The following is a 21,472-nucleotide window of genomic DNA, read 5'->3' as shown; positions in this document are numbered from 1 at the left end:
GTGGAAACTTTCGTTTTTTTTTTCTCCAACTCAGCGTTTCAACTGTCTCAGACATCCGATTGGTTTAGATATCCAGCGGGATATCATTTCAGCCAATCAAAGTCAAGAGCGAGTTAAGATGCGATGACGTACGGAAAGTAAACAAACCATACATGGTCAATCAATCACTCCGGTGACAGATAGAGTATATTATGAAGAACAACCTAATACATGTTAGGTGTACAACTAAATCAATATCTGCTGATTAACTCAGTAACTCTTGTGTCATCTCTTTCCCCAAAATGCCCCCAGAAAAGTCTGTTCATGTGACCTTCATGTTCAAGTGAATGATTAAAAAAAATAATAACTCTGTATTTTCTCTGAATAGAGTCCGTCCGTGTTGACGGAAAATGGACAGAGATGTCTGGAAAAAATGTGTCACACAGGCCTGTCCCTGTTCAGCAGATCATAACAACAGAGAAGATGCTGGAGATGTCAACTCCACGGTGATTTTACCCTCGACCAATAGGCAATCTATTATACAGGACACTGGTAGCAAAGACACACAGACAGAGAGTGAGAATCAGTGACAATGTACTGTGTTGTGTGTCAGAGAGAGAATTTCCTAAACTGTGTGCAGCTACAATGTATCAGTTGTGGTTTGACACATATAACCTTCCTAGTCATATTAAAGTTACATATGAATAGTGGTATTTACAGTTACATATGATGAGAAAGTGATGTATTCACACCATCCCATCATATCACATGACTCTAAACAGAGGAATACAGCAGTGCTTGACAACAACAACAACAACAACAACAACAACAATGTTCCTCTTTCTAGCTATTTCCACAAAACCAACCTTTCACAGACATACACATTTTCTAGTAACGTTAGTTCTGTGGCAAAAAAAAACAAAACTGTGTTCATATTTCCAGACTCAGTTACTGACAAGACTGTGCTGCACGCATTTTCAAGAAAGGAGTGCTGTGTTTTGGAAGAGGGGAAAGAAAGAAGGAGAGTGAACGAAACTGAGGAGAGAGAGAGAGAGAGAGAGGGGTAGATAGATAGAGAAAGAGAGAGGTAGAGAGAAAGAGAGAGAGGTAGAGATAGACAGTGATAGAGAGAAAGGGAGAGATAGAGAGGTAGAGAGATAGAGAGAGAGGTAGAGATATAGAGGTAGAGAGATAGAGAGAGAGGTAGAGATATAGAGGTAGAGAGAAAGAGAGAGAGGTAGAGATAGACAGTGATAGAGAGAAAGGGAGAGATAGAGAGGTAGAGAGATAGAGAGAGAGGTAGAGATATAGAGGTAGAGAGATAGAGAGAGAGGTAGAGATTATAGAGGTAGAGAGAAAGAGAGAGAGATAGACAGTGATAGAGAGAAAGGGAGGGATAGAGAGGTAGAGAGAAAGAGAGAGAGATAGACAGTGATAGAGAGAAAGATATTGAGGTATAGAGAAAGAGAGAGGAGGAGGATTGGAGAGTCTAACAGAAGATATCCACACAGCAACGGGAGTGGACCGAGGCCCGACCAGGTGAAACATCCCGCTACTGGACGGAGGGCGACGGCAGAGCCATGGCGAATATAGCGGTCCAGAGGATCAAACGGGAGTTCAAAGAAGTTCTCAAAAGCGAAGAGGTTTGATAAAAAAAATATCCTTATGACTATTTACGGTTACTTATGGCAAATCGTTTTAAAAAAAATTATAAACCAGGATAAATTAAAACTGTAGTTGTTTATTTTTTGCAAGTTGTCATGCAAAGGAAAATGTCAGCTTGCGTGTTATCCAATCTGCGTTTCTGCTGCAGCGGAAAACAAGCGAGGCCCTATCGAGGGCAACTTTATCGGTGATTGTGCGACAACATGCCCGGTGCGAAGTGAAAGGGTGTCGGCGACACAGATCAGGAAATATCGCGGATGTTAGCCCAAGGGGACAGGCCTGGGACAGATAACAAGACAAAACCCCATACAAACAAAAAACAAAAGCCTCTAACGCCAAAATGTCGAGTGTCAGCCCAAATAGTTGTCAAGATGCTAAAAAATAGTTTGTTTTTTTCCTCCCTGTGTTGACGTTTTTGTAGCTGACATTAGCTAACTACCTGAAGGGAGAAACTTGTGTTGCTAGGTAGCTAATACAGGGTAGCTAGCTTGTTAGCTAGCCTGCTAGTTTGACAGCTGCCTTGGTGCACCCCTCTCACTATGTAATAAGCCAGTGGCTTTGCTATGAAAACATTATTTATTTAGGAAGTTTTGGACCCTGTAGCTAGATAGCTAGACTGTTGTCAGTTCTTCAATATAGCACATCATGAGAGACTGTTTAGTTGTTTAGCTTGCTAAATGAAAATGTGGATCTCCCATGTCCTATTTCAATAAGAACAAGGGAAGTATTGGGGCAGACAGTGGGCTACTGCTATAACTGTGTTGATGGGGTCTGATGGACAGACTGTCAATGGAGAAGGGTCCTACGAAACCACAATCTCTCTAAATCCCTCTTCATCCCTCTCCCTCACTCTCCCCCCTCTACCTTTCTCTTCACCCCTCTCCCTTTCTCTTCACCCCTCTACCTTTCTCTTCACCCCTCTCCCTTTCTCTTCACCCCTCTACCTTTCTCTTCACCCCTCTACCTTTCTCTTCACCCCTCTTCCTTTCTCTTCACCCCTCTCCCTTTCTCTTCACCCCTCTCCCTTTCTCTTCACCCCTCTCCCTTTCTCTTCACCCCTCTCCCTTTCTCTTCATCCCTCTCCCTCACTCTCCCCCCTCTTCATTTCCTTTCATCCCTCTCCCTTTCTCTTCATCCCTGCCCTCCTCCCTTCATCCCTCCCCTCCTCGCTTCATCCCTCTTCATCCCTCTCCCTTTCTCTTCATCCCTCCCCTCCTCCCTTCATCCCTCTCCCTTTCTCTTCATCCCTCTCCCTTTCTCTTCTCCCTCTTCATTTCTCTCCATCCCTCTCTCTTCATCCCTCCCCTCCTCGCTTCATCCCTCCCTCTTCATCCCTCTCTCTTCATCCCTCCCCTCCTCCCTTCCTCCCTCTCCCTCCCTCTCTCCTCATCTTTCCCTCTCTCCTCATCCCTCTCTCTCCCTCATCCCTCTTCCCTCCCTCTCTCTCTCTCCATCCCTCTTCCCTCCCTCTCTCTCCATCCCTCTTCCCTCCCTCTCTCTCCCTCCATCCCTCTCTCCATCCCTCTTCCCTCCCTCTCTCTCTCCATCCCTCTTCCCTCCCTCTCTCTCCATCCCTCTCTCCTCATCCCTCTCCCTCCATCTCTCTCTCTCTGACAGACGAGTAAAAACCAGATCAAGGTGGATCTGGTAGATGAAAACTTCACAGAGTTGCGAGGAGAGATCGCAGGACCACCAGACACGCCGTACGAAGGTGACACACACACACACACACACCTGCTCACTCACACACACACACACCTGCTCACTCACACACACACACACATCTGCTCACACAAACATCTGCTCACACACACACACACACACACACCTGCTCACTCACACACACCTGGTCACACACACACCTGCTCACACACACACCTGCTCACTCACACACCTGCTCACTCACACACATACCAATACAGATCATATATGCACTGTTTTTTCTCCTTTCTAAGGTGGCAGATTTCAACTGGAAATCAAAATCCCAGAAACGTATCCCTTTAACCCTCCCAAGGTAGGAAACACATCCCTTTAATAACCCTCCCAAGGTAAGAAACACATCCCTTTAATAACCCTCCCAAGGTAAGAACACATCCCTTTAACCCTCCCAAGGTAAGAAACACATCCCTTTAATAACCCTCCCAAGGTAAGAAACACATCCCTTTAATCCTCCCGAGGTAGGAAACACATCCCTTTAATAACCCTCCCAAGATAAGAAACACATCCCTTTAATAAGAGTCCCAAGGTAGGAAACACATCCCTTTAATAATCCTCCCAAGGTAAGAAACACATCCCTTTAATAACCCTCCCAAGGTAAGAAACACATCCCTTTAATAACCCTCCCAAGGTAAGAAACACATCCCTTTAATCCTCCCAAGATAAGAAACACATCCCTTTAATAACCCTCCCAAGGTAAGAAACACATCCCTTTAATAACCCTCCCAAGGTAAGAAACACATCCCTTTAATCCTCCCAAGATAAGAAACACATCCCTTTAATAACCCTCCCAAGGTAAGAAACACATCCCTTTAATAACCCTCCCAAGGTAAGAAACACATCCCTTTAACCCTCCCGAGGTAGGAAACACATCCCTTTAATAACCCTCCCAAGGTAAGAAACACATCCCTTTAATAACCCTCCCAAGGTAAGAACACATCCCTTTAACCCTCCCAAGGTAAGAAACACATCCCTTTAATAACCCTCCCAAGGTAAGAAACACATCCCTTTAATCCTCCCGAGGTAGGAAACACATCCCTTTAATAACCCTCCCAAGGTAAGAAACACATCCCTTTAACCCTCCCAAGGTAAGAAACACATCCCTTTAATAACCCTCCCAAGGTAAGAAACACATCCCTTTAATAACCCTCCCAAGGTAAGAAACACATCCCTTTAATAATCCTCCCAAGGTAAGAAACACATCCCTTTAATAACCCTCCCAAGGTAAGAAACACATCCCTTTAATAAGAGTCCCAAGGTAGGAAACACATCCCTTTAATAACCCTCCCAAGGTAAGAAACACATCCCTTTAATAATCCTCCCAAGGTAAGAAACACATCCCTTTAATAAGAGTCCCAAGGTAAGAAACACATCCCTTTAATAATCCTCCCAAGGTAAGAAACACATCCCTTTAATAACCCTCCCAAGGTAAGAAACACATCCCTTTAATAAGAGTCCCAAGGTAGGAAACACATCCCTTTAATAATCCTCCCAAGGTAAGAAACACATCCCTTTAACCCTCCCAAGGTAAGAAACACATCCCTTTAATAACCCTCCCAAGGTAAGAAACACATCCCTTTAATCCTCCCAAGATAAGAAACACATCCCTTTAATAACCCTCCCAAGGTAAGAAACACATCCCTTTAATAACCCTCCCAAGATAAGAAACACATCCCTTTAATAACCCTCCCAAGGTAAGAAACACACCCCTTTAATAACCCTCCCAAGGTAAGAAACACATCCCTTTAATAACCCTCCCAAGGTAAGAAACACATCCCTTTAATAACCCTCCCAAGGTAAGAAACACATCCCTTTAATAACCCTCCCAAGGTAAGAAACACATCCCTTTAATAACCCTCCCAAGGTAAGAAACACATCCCTTTAAGAGTCCCAAGGTAAGAAACACATCCCTTTAATAACCCTCCCAAGGTAAGAACACATCCCTTTAATAACCCTCCCAAGGTAAGAAACACATCCCTTTAATAACCCTCCCAAGGTAAGAAACACATCCCTTTAAGAGTCCCAAGGTAGGAAACACATCCCTTTAATAACCCTCCCAAGGTAAGAAACACATCCCTTTAATAACCCTCCCAAGGTAAGAAACACATCCCTTTAAGAGTCACTATGATGGTACACTACTATCTCGTGTTTAACACCTCTCTCTCTCCCCAGGTGAGGTTCATCACTAAGATCTGGCACCCCAACATCAGCTCAGTAACAGGAGCCATCTGTCTGGACATCCTCAAAGACCAGTGGTGAGTCACACATAGTTACGCCCCTCCCCTCTCCCTATAACCCCTCCTCTCTCCCTACAACCCCTCCTCTCTCCCTATAACCCCTCCTCTCTCCCTACAACTCCTCCTCTCTCCCAACATCAGCTCAGTAACAGGAGCCATCTGTCTGGACATCCTCAAAGACCAGTGGTGAGTCACACATAGTTACGCCCCTCCCCTCTCCCTATAACCCCTCCCCTCTCCCTACAACTCCTCCTCTCTCCCAACATCAGCTCAGTAACAGGAGCCATCTGTCTGGACATCCTCAAAGACCAGTGGTGAGTCACACATAGTTATGTTCCTCCCCTCTCCCTATAACCCCTCCCCTCTCCCTACAACCCCTCCCCTCTCCCTATAACCCCTCCCCTCTCCCTATAACCCCTCCTCTCTCCCTACAACCCCTCCCCTCTCCCTATAACCCCTCCTCTCTCCCTACAAACCCTCCTCTCTCCCTACAACCCCTCCCCTCTCCCTATAACCCCTCCCCTCTCCCTATAACCCCTCCTCTCTCCCTACAACCCCTCCTCTCTCCCTACAACCCCTCCTCTCTCCCTACAACTCCTCCTCTCTCCCTATAACCCCTCCCCTCTCCCTATAACCCCTCCCCTCTCCCTATAACCCCTCCCCTCTCCCTATAACCCCTCCTCTCTCCCTACAACCCCTCCCCTCTCCCTATAACCCCTCCTCTCTCCCTACAACCCCTCCTCTCTCCCTACAACCCCTCCCCTCTCCCTATAACCCCTCCCCTCTCCCTATAACCCCTCCTCTCTCCCTATAACCCCTCCTCTCTCCCTACAACCCCTCCTCTCTCCCTACAACTCCTCCTCTCTCCCTATAACTCCTCCTCTCTCCCTATAACCCCTCCTCTCTCCCTATAACCCCTCCTCTCTCCCTATAACCCCTCCTCTCTCCCTATAACCCCTCCTCTCTCCCTACAACCCCTCCTCTCTCCCTACAACCCCTCCCCTCTCCCTACAACCCCTCCCCTCTCCCTACAACCCCTCCCCTCTCCCTACAACCTCTCCTCTCTCCCTATAACCCCTCCCCTCTCCCTATAACCCCTCCTCTCTCCCTATAACCCCTCCTCTCTCCCTACAACCCCTCCTCTCTCCCTACAACCCCTCCTCTCTCCCTACAACCCCTCCCCTCTCCCTACAACCCCTCCTCTCTCCCTACAACCCCTCCTCTCTCCCTATAACCCCTCCTCTCTCCCTACAACCCCTCCTCTCTCCCTACAACCCCTCCCCTCTCCCTATAACCCCTCCTCTCTCCCTATAACCCCTCCTCTCTCCCTACAACCCCTCCTCTCTCCCTACAACCCCTCCTCTCTCCCTACAACTCCTCCTCTCTCCCTACAACTCCTCCTCTCTCCCTACAACCCCTCCTCTCTCCCTACAACCCCTCCTCTCTCCCTACAACTCCTCCTCTCTCCCTACAACCCCTCCTCTCTCCCTACAACCCCTCCTCTCTCCCTACAACTCCTCCTCTCTCCCAACATCAGCTCAGTAACAGGAGCCATCTGTCTGGACATCCTCAAAGACCCGTGGTGAGTCACACATAGTTATGTTCCTCCCCTCTCCCTATAACCCCTCCTCTCTCCCTACAACTCCTCCTCTCTATAACCCCTCCTCTCTCCCTACTGCCGTCCCCCAGGGCAGCACCTCCTCTCTCTAACCCCTCCTCTCTCCGTCCCCCAGGGCAGCACCTCCTCTCTCTAACCCCTCCTCTCTCTAACCCCTCCTCTCTCCCTACAACTCCTCTCTCTAACACCTCCTCTCTCTAACCCCTCCTCTCTCTAACCCCTCCTATCTCCGTCCCCCAGGGCAGCACCTCCTCTCTCTAACCCCTCCTCTCTCTAACCCCTCCTCTCTCTAACCCCTCCTCTCTCCATCCCCCAGGGCAGCACCTCCTCTCTCTAACCCCTCCTCTCTCTAACCCCTCCTCTCTCTAACCCCTCCTCTCTCCGTCTCCCAGGGCAGCACCTCCTCTCTCTAACCCCTCCTCTTCCTGTCTCCCAGGGCAGCAGCGATGACTCTGAGGACAGTACTGTTGTCCCTCCAGGCTCTTCTGGCTGCAGCTGAACCAGACGACCCCCAGGATGCAGTAGTGGCCAATCAGGTACCGGTGTGAATCTGTCTGTCAGTGTTCCTCCTCTCCAACCAGGTACCGGTGTGAATCTGTCTGTCAGTGTTCCTCCTCTCCAATCAGGTACCGGTATGAGTCTGTCAGTGTTCCTCCTCTCCAATCAGGTACCGGTGTGAATCTGTCAGTCAGTGTTCCTCCTCTCCAACCAGGTACCGGTGTGAATCTGTCTGTCAGTGTTCCTCCTCTCCAACCAGGTACCGGTGTGAATCTGTCAGTGTTCCTCCTCTCCAATCAGGTACCGGTGTGAATCTGTCAGTGTTCCTCCTCTCCAATCAGGTACCGGTATGAATCTGTCAGTGTTCCTCCTCTCCAACCAGGTACCGGTATGAATCTGTCAGTGTTCCTCCTCTCCAATCAGGTACCGGTATGAATCTGTCTGTCAGTGTTCCTCCTCTCCAATCAGGTACCGGTGTGAATCTGTCAGTGTTCCTCCTCTCCAATCAGGTACCGGTGTGAATCTGTCTGTCAGTGTTCCTCCTCTCCAATCAGGTACCGGTGTGAATCTGTCAGTGTTCCTCCTCTCCAACCAGGTACCGGTGTGAATCTGTCTGTCAGTGTTCCTCCTCTCCAACCAGGTACCGGTGTGAATCTGTCTGTCAGTGTTCCTCCTCTCCAATCAGGTACCGGTATGAGTCTGTCAGTGTTCCTCCTCTCCAATCAGGTACCGGTGTGAATCTGTCAGTCAGTGTTCCTCCTCTCCAACCAGGTACCGGTGTGAATCTGTCTGTCAGTGTTCCTCCTCTCCAACCAGGTACCGGTGTGAATCTGTCAGTGTTCCTCCTCTCCAATCAGGTACCGGTGTGAATCTGTCAGTGTTCCTCCTCTCCAATCAGGTACCGGTATGAATCTGTCAGTGTTCCTCCTCTCCAACCAGGTACCGGTATGAATCTGTCAGTGTTCCTCCTCTCCAATCAGGTACCGGTATGAATCTGTCTGTCAGTGTTCCTCCTCTCCAATCAGGTACCGGTGTGAATCTGTCAGTGTTCCTCCTCTCCAATCAGGTACCGGTGTGAATCTGTCTGTCAGTGTTCCTCCTCTCCAATCAGGTACCGGTGTGAATCTGTCAGTGTTCCTCCTCTCCAACCAGGTACCGGTGTGAATCTGTCTGTCAGTGTTCCTCCTCTCCAATCAGGTACCGGTATGAATCTGTCTGTCAGTGTTCCTCCTCTCCAATCAGGTACCGGTGTGAATCTGTCAGTCAGTGTTCCTCCTCTCCAATCAGGTACCGGTGTGAATCTGTCAGTGTTCCTCCTCTCCAATCAGATACCGGTGTGAATCTGTCTGTCAGTGTTCCTCCTCTCCAATCAGGCACCGGTGTGAATCTGTCAGTCAGTGTTCCTCCTCTCCAATCAGGTACCGGTGTGAATCTGTCAGTGTTCCTCCTCTCCAATCAGGTACCGGTGTGAATCTGTCTGTCAGTGTTCCTCCTCTCCAACCAGGTACCGGTATGAATCTGTCTGTCAGTGTTCCTCCTCTCCAATCAGGTACCGGTGTGAATCTGTCAGTGTTCCTCCTCTCCAATCAGGTACCGGTATGAATCTGTCTGTCAGTGTTCCTCCTCTCCAATCAGGTACCGGTGTGAATCTGTCAGTGTTCCTCCTCTCCAATCAGGTACCGGTGTGAATCTGTCAGTGTTCCTCCTCTCCAATCAGGTACCGGTGTGAATCTGTCTGTCAGTGTTCCTTCTCTCCAACCAGGTACCGGTGTGAATCTGTCTGTCAGTGTTCCTCCTCTCCAATCAGGTACCGGTATGAATCTGTCTGTCAGTGTTCCTCCTCTCCAATCAGGTACCGGTGTGAATCTGTCAGTCAGTGTTCCTCCTCTCCAATCAGGTACCGGTGTGAATCTGTCTGTCAGTGTTCCTCCTCTCCAATCAGGTACCGGTATGAATCTGTCTGTCAGTGTTCCTCCTCTCCAACCAGGTACCGGTGTGAATCTGTCAGTGTTCCTCCTCTCCAATCAGGTACCGGTATGAATCTGTCAGTGTTCCTCCTCTCCAATCAGATACCGGTGTGAATCTGTCAGTCAGTGTTCCTCCTCTCCAATCAGGTACCGGTGTGAATCTGTCAGTGTTCCTCCTCTCCAATCAGATACCGGTGTGAATCTGTCAGTCAGTGTTCCTCCTCTCCAATCAGGTACCGGTGTGAATCTGTCAGTGTTCCTCCTCTCCAATCAGATACCGGTGTGAATCTGTCAGTCAGTGTTCCTCCTCTCCAATCAGGTACCGGTGTGAATCTGTCAGTGTTCCTCCTCTCCAATCAGATACCGGTGTGAATCTGTCTGTCAGTGTTCCTCCTCTCCAATCAGGTACCGGTGTGAATCTGTCAGTGTTCCTCCTCTCCAATCAGGTACCGGTATGAATCTGTCAGTGTTCCTCCTCTCTCTCTGACGTCGTTCTGTAAATGGGTTTCTCCTCCCTGACGTCGTTCTGTAAATGGGTTTCTCCTCCCTGACGTCGTTCTGTAAATGGGTTTCTCCTCCCTGACGTCGTTCTGTAAATGGGTTTCTCTTCCTCCACGTCGTTCTGTAAATGGGTTTCTCCTCCTCCACGTCGTTCTGTAAATGGGTTTCTCCTCCTCCACGTCGTTCTGTAAATGGGTTTCTCCTCCTCCACGTCGTTCTGTAAATGGGTTTCTCCTCCTCCACGTCGTTCTGTAAACGGGTTCCTCCCTGACGTCGTTCTGTAAATGGGTTTCTCCTCCTCCACGTCGTTCTGTAAATGGGTTTCTCCTCCCTGACGTCGTTCTGTAAATGGGTTTCTCCTCCCTGACGTCGTTCTGTAAATGGGTTTCTCCTCCTCCACGTCGTTCTGTAAATGGGTTTCTCCTCCTCCACGTCGTTCTGTAAATGGGTTTCTCCTCCCTGACGTCGTTCTGTAAATGGGTTTCTCCTCCCTGACGTCGTTCTGTAAATGGGTTTCTCCTCCCTGACGTCGTTCTGTAAATGGGTTTCTCCTCCCTGACGTCGTTCTGTAAATGGGTTTCTCCTCCTCCACGTCGTTCTGTAAATGGGTTTCTCCTCCTCCACGTCGTTCTGTAAATGGGTTCCTCCCTGACGTCGTTCTGTAAATGGGTTTCTCCTCCTCCACGTCGTTCTGTAAATGGGTTTCTCCTCCTCCACGTCGTTCTGTAAATGGGTTTCTCCTCCTCCACGTCGTTCTGTAAATGGGTTTCTCCTCCTCCACGTCGTTCTGTAAATGGGTTTCTCCTCCTCCACGTCGTTCTGTAAATGGGTTTCTCCTCCTCCACGTCGTTCTGTAAATGGGTTTCTCCTCCTCCACGTCGTTCTGTAAATGGGTTTCTCCTCCTCCACGTCGTTCTGTAAATGGGTTTCTCCTCCTCCACGTCGTTCTGTAAATGGGTTTCTCCTCTTCCACGTCGTTCTGTAAATGGGTTTCTCCTCCTCCACGTCGTTCTGTAAATGGGTTTCTCCTCCTCCACGTCGTTCTGTAAATGGGTTTCTCCTCCTCCACGTCGTTCTGTAAACGGGTTTCTCTTCCCTGACGTCGTTCTGTAAATGGGTTTCTTCTCTCCCAGTATAAGCAGAACCCAGAGATGTTTACGCAGACAGCCAGGTTATGGGCCCATTACTACGGTGGAGCCCCTGTTCCCGGTCCAGAATACACACGGAAGATAGACAAACTCACTGCCATGGGCTTCGAAAAGGTAGGCAGACAGCTGTGTGGTCTCTCTCTCCTGACAGAATGCTGTGTGGTGTCTCTCTCTCTCTCTCCTGACAGAATGCTGTGTGATGTCTCTCTCTCTCTCTCTCTCCTGACAGAATGCTGTGTGATGTCTCTCTCTCTCTCTCTCTCCTGACAGAACGCTGTGTGATGTCTCTCTCTCTCCTGACAGAATGCTGTGTGATGTCTCTCTCTCTCTCTCTCTCCTGACAGAACGCTGTGTGGTGTCTCTCTCTCTCTCCTGACAGAATGCTGTGTGATGTCTCTCTCTCTCTCTCTCTCTCTCCTGACAGAACGCTGTGTGGTCTCTCTCTCTCCTGACAGAATGCTGTGTGGTCTCTCTCTCTCCTGACAGAATGCTGTGTGGTGTCTCTCTCTCTCTCTCTCCTGACAGAATGCTGTGTGGTGTCTCTCTCTCTCTGTCTCCTGACAGAACGCTGTGTGATGTCTCTCTCTCTCTCCTGACAGAATGCTGTGTGGTCTCTCTCTCTCCTGACAGAATGCTGTGTGGTGTCTCTCTCTCTCTCTCTCCTGACAGAATGCTGTGTGGTGTCTCTCTGTCTCCTGACATAATGCTGTGTGGTGTCTCTCTCTCTCCTGACAGAATGCTGTGTGGTGTCTCTCTCTCTCTCCTGACAGAATGCTGTGTGATGTCTCTCTCTCTCCCTCCTGACAGAATGCTGTGTGGTGTCTCTCTCTCTCTCTCTGTCTCCTGACAGAATGCTGTGTGGTGTCTCTCTCTCTCTGTCTCCTGACAGAATGCTGTGATGTGTGTCTCTCTCTCTCTGTCTCCTGACAGAATGCTGTGATGTGTGTCTCTCTCTCTCTCTGTCTCCTGACAGAACGCTGTGTGGTGTCTCTCTCTCTCTGTCTCCTGACAGAATGCTGTGATGTGTGTCTCTCTCTCTCTGTCTCCTGACAGAATGCTGTGATGTGTGTCTCTCTCTCTCTCTGTCTCCTGACAGAACGCTGTGTGATGTCTCTCTCTCTCTCTCTCCTGACAGAATGCTGTGTGATGTCTCTCTCTGTCTCCTGACAGAATGCTGTGTGGTGTGTCTCTCTCTCTCTCTCTCTCCTGACAGAATTCTGTGATGTGTCTCTCTCTCCTGACAGACAGCTGTGTGATGTCTCTCTCTCTCTCTCTCTCTCTCTCTCTCTCTCTCTCTCCTGACATAATGCTGTGTGGTGTGTCTCTCTCTCTCTGTCTCCTGACAGAATGCTGTGTGATGTCTCTCTCTCTCTGTCTCCTGACAGAATGCTGTGTGATGTCTCTCTCTCTCTCTCTCTGTCTCCTGACATAATGCTGTGTGGTGTCTCTCTCTCTCTCCTGACAGAATGCTGTGTGGTGTGTCTCTCTCTCTCTCTCTCTCTCCTGACAGAATGCTGTGTGATGTCTCTCTCTCTCCTGACAGAATGCTGTGTGATGTCTCTCTCTCTGTCTCCTGACAGAATGCTGTGTGATGTCTCTCTCTCTGTCTCCTGACAGAACGCTGTAATCGCTGCCTTGTCTTCTAAATCCTGGGAGGTGGAGACGGCAACAGAACTACTCCTTAACAACTGAGACCCGGCAAGAAACCCCCTCTGACCTCATCTCCCATCTCCTTATGGTGCCCTCCGATGCCTTGACTGGGGTTGATGTCCTAGAGTTTCCAGCCCTGCCCTCCCCGTCCAAGTCACTTCCTGGTATCCTTTCAGCCCAAACATCACCCCCCCCCCCCCCCCCCCACCACCACCACCAATCCCTTTCTTTTTGGTTCTTCGCTTGATGAACTCTTACTTTCCGTCTTTTAAGAAGCCCGACATTGAACCACTGTCACCTGGTGGAGCCAACTGGCGGAGAGAGACGGGAGGACGAGGATTTATCTGTAAATAAACCTCACCTGGTGGAGCCAACTGGCGGAGAGAGACGGGAGGACGAGGATTTATCTGTAAATAAACCTCACCTGGTGGAGCCAACTGGCGGAGAGAGACGGGAGGACGAGGATTTATCTGTAAATAAATATTAGTTCTTAACAAATACACAGCGGAATACTTCCTGGATATTGTTTAAAATTTTTTTTAAAAACTGTGCTTCAGTTTTACTCACGACTAGAAGGAAAGAAATTGCCTAGCTTACTATTTTGGTCGGCCCGACCAGGGAGTTCGTCCGAATGTCCCGGTGAAGTGACGCCTGCGTCGTCGTCGTCGCCCCCCCCCCCCAAATCCCTCTCACGCTCCTCTTTCCCAGACGAATCCTGTGCACAGTCTCTTTCTCGACGAAGAAGATACCTCTTCATCAGCAGAGAAAACCACCGACCTACCGGCTGGATCTATATTTTATAAAGGAAAAAAAAAAAGGACTCTTCCCTCTTTTCGCTGTCTTCCTGTTCCACTTCAGCACGATGACGACGGAGAAGATAAAGAACTGCACGGCAGAGTAGAGACCCCCCACCCCCCCCCATAAGTAGGAGATAGGCTGCCATTTTGTTTGTTTTAAACTCCGTCGGGAGTTATCAGTTTGGATTTGTTTTCTGAAGGAAACAGCAGCCGTCACACCTGGGTCCAGATGCTATTTGAAATCTTTCAGCTTTAGTCTGCCAGATGGGAGGGGTGTGGAGTATTTTATTGGCCCGTGAAGCAAACTCAGTCTAGTACAGAAAAAGGGGTTTGAAATGATATTTGAACCGGGGTGTGGCCGGCATACAATCGCATGATTATTTATTGTGAGACTGTCAACGTTTACTTTTATTAAAAAAACAACCTGGAAAATCTACGTTTTTATGTGTTTTAATACATTTACACATCCCTTTAAGGACCAGTCTTCATGTGTTTAATACATTTACACATCCCTTTAAGGACCAGTCTTCATGTGTTTAATACATTTACACATCCCTTTAAGGATCATTCTTCGTGTGTTTAATACATTTACACATCCCTTTAAGGACCAGTCTTCATGTGTTTAATACATCCCTTTAAGGATCAGTCTTCATGTGTTTAATACATCCCCTTTAAGGACCAGTCTTCATGTGTTTAATACATCCCTTTAAGGATTAGTCTTCATGTGTTTAATACATTTACACATCCCTTTAAGGACCAGTCTTCATGTGTTTAATACATTTACACATCCCTTTAAGGACCAGTCTTCATGTGTTTAATACATTTACACATCCCTTTAAGGATCAGTCTTCATGTGTTTAATACATCCCTTTAAGGATCAGTCTTCATGTGTTTAATACATCCCTTTAAGGATCATTCTTCATGTGTTTAATACATTTACACATCCCTTTAAGGACCAGTCTTCATGTGTTTAATACATCCCTTTAAGGATCAGTCTTCATGTGTTTAATACATCCCCTTTAAGGACCAGTCTTCATGTGTTTAATACATTTACACATCCCTTTAAGGATCAGTCTTCATGTGTTTAATACATTTACACATCCCTTTAAGGATCAGTCTTCATGTGTTTAATACATCCCTTTAAGGACCAGTCTTCATGTGTTTAATACATCCCTTTAAGGATCAGTCTTCATGTGTTTAATACATCCCCTTTAAGGACCAGTCTTCATGTGTTTAATACATTTACACGTCCCTTTAAGGACCAGTCTTCATGTGTTTAATACATCCCTTTAAGGACCAGTCTTCATGTGTTTAATACATCCCCTTTAAGGATCAGTCTTCATGTGTTTTAATACATTTACACTTCCCTTTAAGGACCAGTCTTCATGTGTTTAATACATTTACACATCCCTTTAAGGATCAGTCTTCATGTGTTTAATACATCCCTTTAAGGATCAGTCTTCATGTGTTTAATACATTTACACATCCCTTTAAGGACCAGTCTTCATGTGTTTAATACATTTACACATCCCTTTAAGGAACAGTCTTCATGTGTTTAATACATCCCTTTAAGGATCAGTCTTCATGTGTTTAATACATTTACACATCCCTTTAAGGATCATTCTTCATGTGTTTAATACATCCCTTTAAGGACCAGTCTTCATGTGTTTAATACATCCCTTTAAGGATCAGTCTTCATGTGTTTAATACATCCCTTTAAGGATCAGTCTTCATGTGTTTAATACATTTACACATCCCTTTAAGGATCAGTCTTCATGTGTTTAATACATTTACACATCCCTTTAAGGATCAGTCTTCATGTGTTTAATACATCCCTTTAAGGACCAGTCTTCATGTGTTTAATACATCCCTTTAAGGATCAGTCTTCATGTGTTTAATACATCCCCTTTAAGGACCAGTCTTCATGTGTTTAATACATTTACACGTCCCTTTAAGGACCAGTCTTCATGTGTTTAATACATCCCTTTAAGGACCAGTCTTCATGTGTTTAATACATTTACACATCCCTTTAAGGATCAGTCTTCATGTGTTTAATACATTTACACATCCCTTTAAGGACCAGTCTTCATGTGTTTAATACATTTACACATCCCTTTAAGGACCAGTCTTCATGTGTTTAATACATCCCTTTAAGGATCAGTCTTCATGTGTTTAATACATTTACACATCCCTTTAAGGATCATTCTTCATGTGTTTAATACATTTACACATCCCTTTAAGGACCAGTCTTCATGTGTTTAATACATCCCTTTAAGGATCAGTCTTCATGTGTTTAATACATCCCCTTTAAGGACCAGTCTTCATGTGTTTAATACATCCCCTTTAAGGATCAGTCTTCATGTGTTTAATACATTTACACATCCCTTTAAGGACCAGTCTTCATGTGTTTAATACATTTACACATCCCTTTAAGGACCAGTCTTCATGTGTTTAATACATTTACACATCCCTTTAAGGATCATTCTTCATGTGTTTAATACATCCCTTTAAGGACCAGTCTTCATGTGTTTAATACATTTACACATCCCTTTAAGGACCAGTCTTCATGTGTTTAATACATCCCTTTAAGGATCAGTCTTCATGTGTTTAATACATCCCCTTTAAGGACCAGTCTTCATGTGTTTAATACATTTACACATCCCTTTAAGGATCAGTCTTCATGTGTTTAATACATCCCTTTAAGGACCAGTCTTCATGTGTTTAATACATCCCTTTAAGGATCAGTCTTCATGTGTTTAATACATCCCTTTAAGGACCAGTCTTCATGTGTTTAATACATCCCTTTTAAGGATCCCTTTAAGGACCAGTCTTCATGTGTTTAATACACATCGTCTTCCTTTAAGGACCAGTCTTCATGTGTTTAATACATTTACACGTCCCTTTAAGGACCAGTCTTCATGTGTTTAATACATCCCTTTAAGGACCAGTCTTCATGTGTTTAATACATTTACACATCCCTTTAAGGACCAGTCTTCATGTGTTTAATACATTTACACATCCCTTTAAGGACCAGTCTTCATGTGTTTAATACATCCCTTTAAGGATCAGTCTTCATGTGTTTAATACATTTACACATCCCTTTAAGGACCAGTCTTCATGTGTTTAATACATTTACACATCCCTTTAAGGACCAGTCTTCATGTGTTTAATACATCCCTTTAAGGATCAGTCTTCATGTGTTTAATACATTTACACATCCCTTTAAGGATCATTCTTCATGTGTTTAATACATTTACACATCCCTTTAAGGACCAGTCTTCATGTGTTTAATACATCCCTTTAAGGATCAGTCTTCATGTGTTTAATACATCCCATTTAAGGACCAGTCTTCATGTGTTTAATACATCCCTTTAAGGACCAGTCTTCATGTGTTTAATACATTTACACATCCCTTTAAGGATCAGTCTTCATGTGTTTAATACATCCCTTTAAGGATCAGTCTTCATGTGTTTAATACATTTACACATCCCTTTAAGGATCATTCTTCATGTGTTTAATACATCCCTTTAAGGACCAGTCTTCATGTGTTTAATACATCCCTTTAAGGATCAGTCTTCATGTGTTTAATACATTTACACATCCCTTTAAGGATCAGTCTTCATGTGTTTAATACATTTACACATCCCTTTAAGGATCAGTCTTCATGTGTTTAATACATCCCTTTAAGGACCAGTCTTCATGTGTTTAATACATCCCTTTAAGGATCAGTCTTCATGTGTTTAATACATCCCCTTTAAGGACCAGTCTTCATGTGTTTAATACATTTACACGTCCCTTTAAGGACCAGTCTTCATGTGTTTAATACATCCCTTTAAGGACCAGTCTTCATGTGTTTAATACATTTACACATCCCTTTAAGGATCAGTCTTCATGTGTTTAATACATCCCTTTAAGGATCAGTCTTCATGTGTTTAATACATTTACACATCCCTTTAAGGACCAGTCTTCATGTGTTTAATACATTTACACATCCCTTTAAGGACCAGTCTTCATGTGTTTAATACATCCCTTTAAGGATCAGTCTTCATGTGTTTAATACATTTACACATCCCTTTAAGGATCATTCTTCATGTGTTTAATACATTTACACATCCCTTTAAGGACCAGTCTTCATGTGTTTAATACATCCCTTTAAGGATCAGTCTTCATGTGTTTAATACATTTACACATCCCTTTAAGGATCATTCTTCATGTGTTTAATACATTTACACATCCCTTTAAGGACCAGTCTTCATGTGTTTAATACATCCCTTTAAGGATCAGTCTTCATGTGTTTAATACATCCCATTTAAGGACCAGTCTTCATGTGTTTAATACATCCCTTTAAGGACCAGTCTTCATGTGTTTAATACATTTACACATCCCTTTAAGGATCAGTCTTCATGTGTTTAATACATCCCTTTAAGGATCAGTCTTCATGTGTTTAATACATTTACACATCCCTTTAAGGATCATTCTTCATGTGTTTAATACATCCCTTTAAGGACCAGTCTTCATGTGTTTAATACATCCCTTTAAGGATCAGTCTTCATGTGTTTAATACATTTACACATCCCTTTAAGGATCAGTCTTCATGTGTTTAATACATTTACACATCCCTTTAAGGATCAGTCTTCATGTGTTTAATACATCCCTTTAAGGACCAGTCTTCATGTGTTTAATACATCCCTTTAAGGATCAGTCTTCATGTGTTTAATACATCCCCTTTAAGGACCAGTCTTCATGTGTTTAATACATTTACACGTCCCTTTAAGGACCAGTCTTCATGTGTTTAATACATCCCTTTAAGGACCAGTCTTCATGTGTTTAATACATTTACACATCCCTTTAAGGATCAGTCTTCATGTGTTTAATACATCCCTTTAAGGATCAGTCTTCATGTGTTTAATACATTTACACATCCCTTTAAGGACCAGTCTTCATGTGTTTAATACATTTACACATCCCTTTAAGGACCAGTCTTCATGTGTTTAATACATCCCTTTAAGGATCAGTCTTCATGTGTTTAATACATTTACACATCCCTTTAAGGATCATTCTTCATGTGTTTAATACATTTACACATCCCTTTAAGGACCAGTCTTCATGTGTTTAATACATCCCTTTAAGGATCAGTCTTCATGTGTTTAATACATCCCCTTTAAGGACCAGTCTTCATGTGTTTAATACATCCCCTTTAAGGATCAGTCTTCATGTGTTTAATACATTTACACATCCCTTTAAGGACCAGTCTTCATGTGTTTAATACATCCCTTTAAGGATCAGTCTTCATGTGTTTAATACATTTACACATCCCTTTAAGGATCATTCTTCATGTGTTTAATACATTTACACATCCCTTTAAGGACCAGTCTTCATGTGTTTAATACATCCCTTTAAGGATCAGTCTTCATGTGTTTAATACATCCCCTTTAAGGACCAGTCTTCATGTGTTTAATACATCCCCTTTAAGGATCAGTCTTCATGTGTTTAATACATTTACACATCCCTTTAAGGACCAGTCTTCATGTGTTTAATACATTTACACATCCCTTTAAGGACCAGTCTTCATGTGTTTAATACATCCCTTTAAGGATCAGTCTTCATGTGTTTAATACATTTACACATCCCTTTAAGGATCATTCTTCATGTGTTTAATACATTTACACATCCCTTTAAGGACCAGTCTTCATGTGTTTAATACATCCCTTTAAGGATCAGTCTTCATGTGTTTAATACATTTACACATCCCTTTAAGGATCATTCTTCATGTGTTTAATACATTTACACATCCCTTTAAGGACCAGTCTTCATGTGTTTAATACATCCCTTTAAGGATCAGTCTTCATGTGTTTAATATCCCATTTAAGGACCAGTCTTCATGTGTTTAATACATCCCTTTAAGGACCAGTCTTCATGTGTTTAATACATTTACACATCCCTTTAAGGATCAGTCTTCATGTGTTTAATACATCCCTTTAAGGATCAGTCTTCATGTGTTTAATACATTTACACATCCCTTTAAGGATCATTCTTCATGTGTTTAATACATCCCTTTAAGGACCAGTCTTCATGTGTTTAATACATCCCTTTAAGGATCAGTCTTCATGTGTTTAATACATTTACACATCCCTTTAAGGATCAGTCTTCATGTGTTTAATACATTTACACATCCCTTTAAGGACCAGTCTTCATGTGTTTAATACATCCCTTTAAGGATCAGTCTTCATGTGTTTAATACATTTACACATCCCTTTAAGGATCAGTCTTCATGTGTTTAATACATTTACACATCCCTTTAAGGAGTCTTCATGTGTTTAATACATCCCTTTAAGGACCAGTCTTCATGTGTTTAATACATCCCTTTAAGGATCAGTCTTCATGTGTTTAATACATTTACACATCCCTTTAAGGATCAGTCTTCATGTGTTTAATACATTTACACATCCCTTTAAGGATCATTCTTCATGTGTTTAATACATTTACACATCCCTTTAAGGACCAGTCTTCATGTGTTTAATACATCCCTTTAAGGATCAGTCTTCATGTGTTTAATACATCCCCTTTAAGGACCAGTCTTCATGTGTTTAATACATCCCCTTTAAGGATCAGTCTTCATGTGTTTAATACATTTACACATCCCTTTAAGGACCAGTCTTCATGTGTTTAATACATTTACACATCCCTTTAAGGATCATTCTTCATGTGTTTAATACATCCCTTTAAGGACCAGTCTTCATGTGTTTAATACATTTACACATCCCTTTAAGGACCAGTCTCCATGTGTTTAATACATCCCTTTAAGGATCAGTCTTCATGTGTTTAATACATCCCCTTTAAGGACCAGTCTTCATGTGTTTAATACATTTACACATCCCTTTAAGGATCAGTCTTCATGTGTTTAATACATTTACACATCCCTTTAAGAATCAGTCTTCATGTGTTTAATACATCCCTTTAAGGACCAGTCTTCATGTGTTTAATACATCCCTTTAAGGATCAGTCTTCATGTGTTTAATACATCCCCTTTAAGGACCAGTCTTCATGTGTTTAATACATTTACACGTCCCTTTAAGGACCAGTCTTCATGTGTTTAATACATCCCTTTAAGGACCAGTCTTCATGTGTTTAATACATTTACACATCCCTTTAAGGATCAGTCTTCATGTGTTTAATACATCCCTTTAAGGATCAGTCTTCATGTGTTTAATACATTTACACATCCCTTTAAGGACCAGTCTTCATGTGTTTAATACATTTACACATCCCTTTAAGGACCAGTCTTCATGTGTTTAATACATCCCTTTAAGGATCAGTCTTCATGTGTTTAATACATTTACACATCCCTTTAAGGACCAGTCTTCATGTGTTTAATACATTTACACATCCCTTTAAGGACCAGTCTTCATGTGTTTAATACATCCCTTTAAGGATCAGTCTTCATGTGTTTAATACATTTACACATCCCTTTAAGGATCATTCTTCATGTGTTTAATACATTTACACATCCCTTTAAGGACCAGTCTTCATGTGTTTAATACATCCCTTTAAGGACCAGTCTTCATGTGTTTAATACATTTACACATCCCTTTAAGGATCAGTCTTCATGTGTTTAATACATCCCTTTAAGGATCAGTCTTCATGTGTTTAATACATTTACACATCCCTTTAAGGACCAGTCTTCATGTGTTTAATA

The 21,472-nt window shown here is 44.1% G+C and overlaps 1 protein-coding gene and 1 long non-coding RNA gene across 5 annotated transcripts; one reads left to right on the top strand and one right to left on the bottom strand.

Moving 5' to 3' along the window:
* Positions 1–1,067: 1,067 nt before the first annotated feature.
* Positions 1,068–13,078, top strand: LOC139419749 (ubiquitin-conjugating enzyme E2 K-like). Of its 4 annotated transcripts, XM_071169741.1 has the most exons (9): positions 1,070–1,216; positions 1,455–1,622; positions 3,262–3,355; positions 3,600–3,658; positions 5,533–5,615; positions 7,135–7,179; positions 7,652–7,751; positions 11,315–11,443; positions 12,947–13,078. In XM_071169741.1, the coding sequence occupies exons 2-9, from the start codon at positions 1,560–1,562 to the stop codon at positions 13,019–13,021; spliced, it is 648 nt and encodes a 215-aa protein (XP_071025842.1). In that variant the 5' UTR covers positions 1,070–1,216; positions 1,455–1,559; the 3' UTR covers positions 13,022–13,078. The 4 variants fall into 4 exon arrangements, with proteins under 4 accessions (XP_071025844.1, XP_071025842.1, XP_071025846.1 ...); XM_071169743.1 differs by lacking the exon at positions 11,315–11,443 and having other exon boundaries at positions 1,068–1,216; XM_071169742.1 differs by lacking the exon at positions 7,135–7,179 and having other exon boundaries at positions 1,081–1,216.
* Positions 13,079–13,217: 139 nt separating this feature from the next.
* Positions 13,218–13,502, bottom strand: LOC139419748 (uncharacterized). The gene is made up of 2 exons (XR_011635435.1): positions 13,404–13,502; positions 13,218–13,277 (listed from the first exon to the last, which is right to left on the bottom strand). It is a non-coding gene; the product is annotated as an uncharacterized lncRNA (long non-coding RNA).
* Between the last annotated feature and the right edge of the window lie 7,970 nt (positions 13,503–21,472).

Source organism: Oncorhynchus clarkii, chromosome 10 (genome assembly GCF_045791955.1).
Source record: "Oncorhynchus clarkii lewisi isolate Uvic-CL-2024 chromosome 10, UVic_Ocla_1.0, whole genome shotgun sequence".
Classification (NCBI taxonomy): Eukaryota; Metazoa; Chordata; class Actinopteri; order Salmoniformes; family Salmonidae; genus Oncorhynchus; species Oncorhynchus clarkii.
This window is presented reverse-complemented; position numbering and strand designations above follow the sequence as displayed.

Coding starts and splice junctions, on each gene's coding strand:
- LOC139419749 (XM_071169741.1), top strand. CDS start 1,560: ATGGCGAATATAGCGGTCCAGAGGATCAAACGGGAGTTCAAAGAAGTT. Junction 3,356..3,599: donor ACCAGACACGCCGTACGAAG/GTGACACACACA, acceptor CTCCTTTCTAAG/GTGGCAGATTTCAACTGGAA. Junction 7,752..11,314: donor ATGCAGTAGTGGCCAATCAG/GTACCGGTGTGA, acceptor CTTCTCTCCCAG/TATAAGCAGAACCCAGAGAT.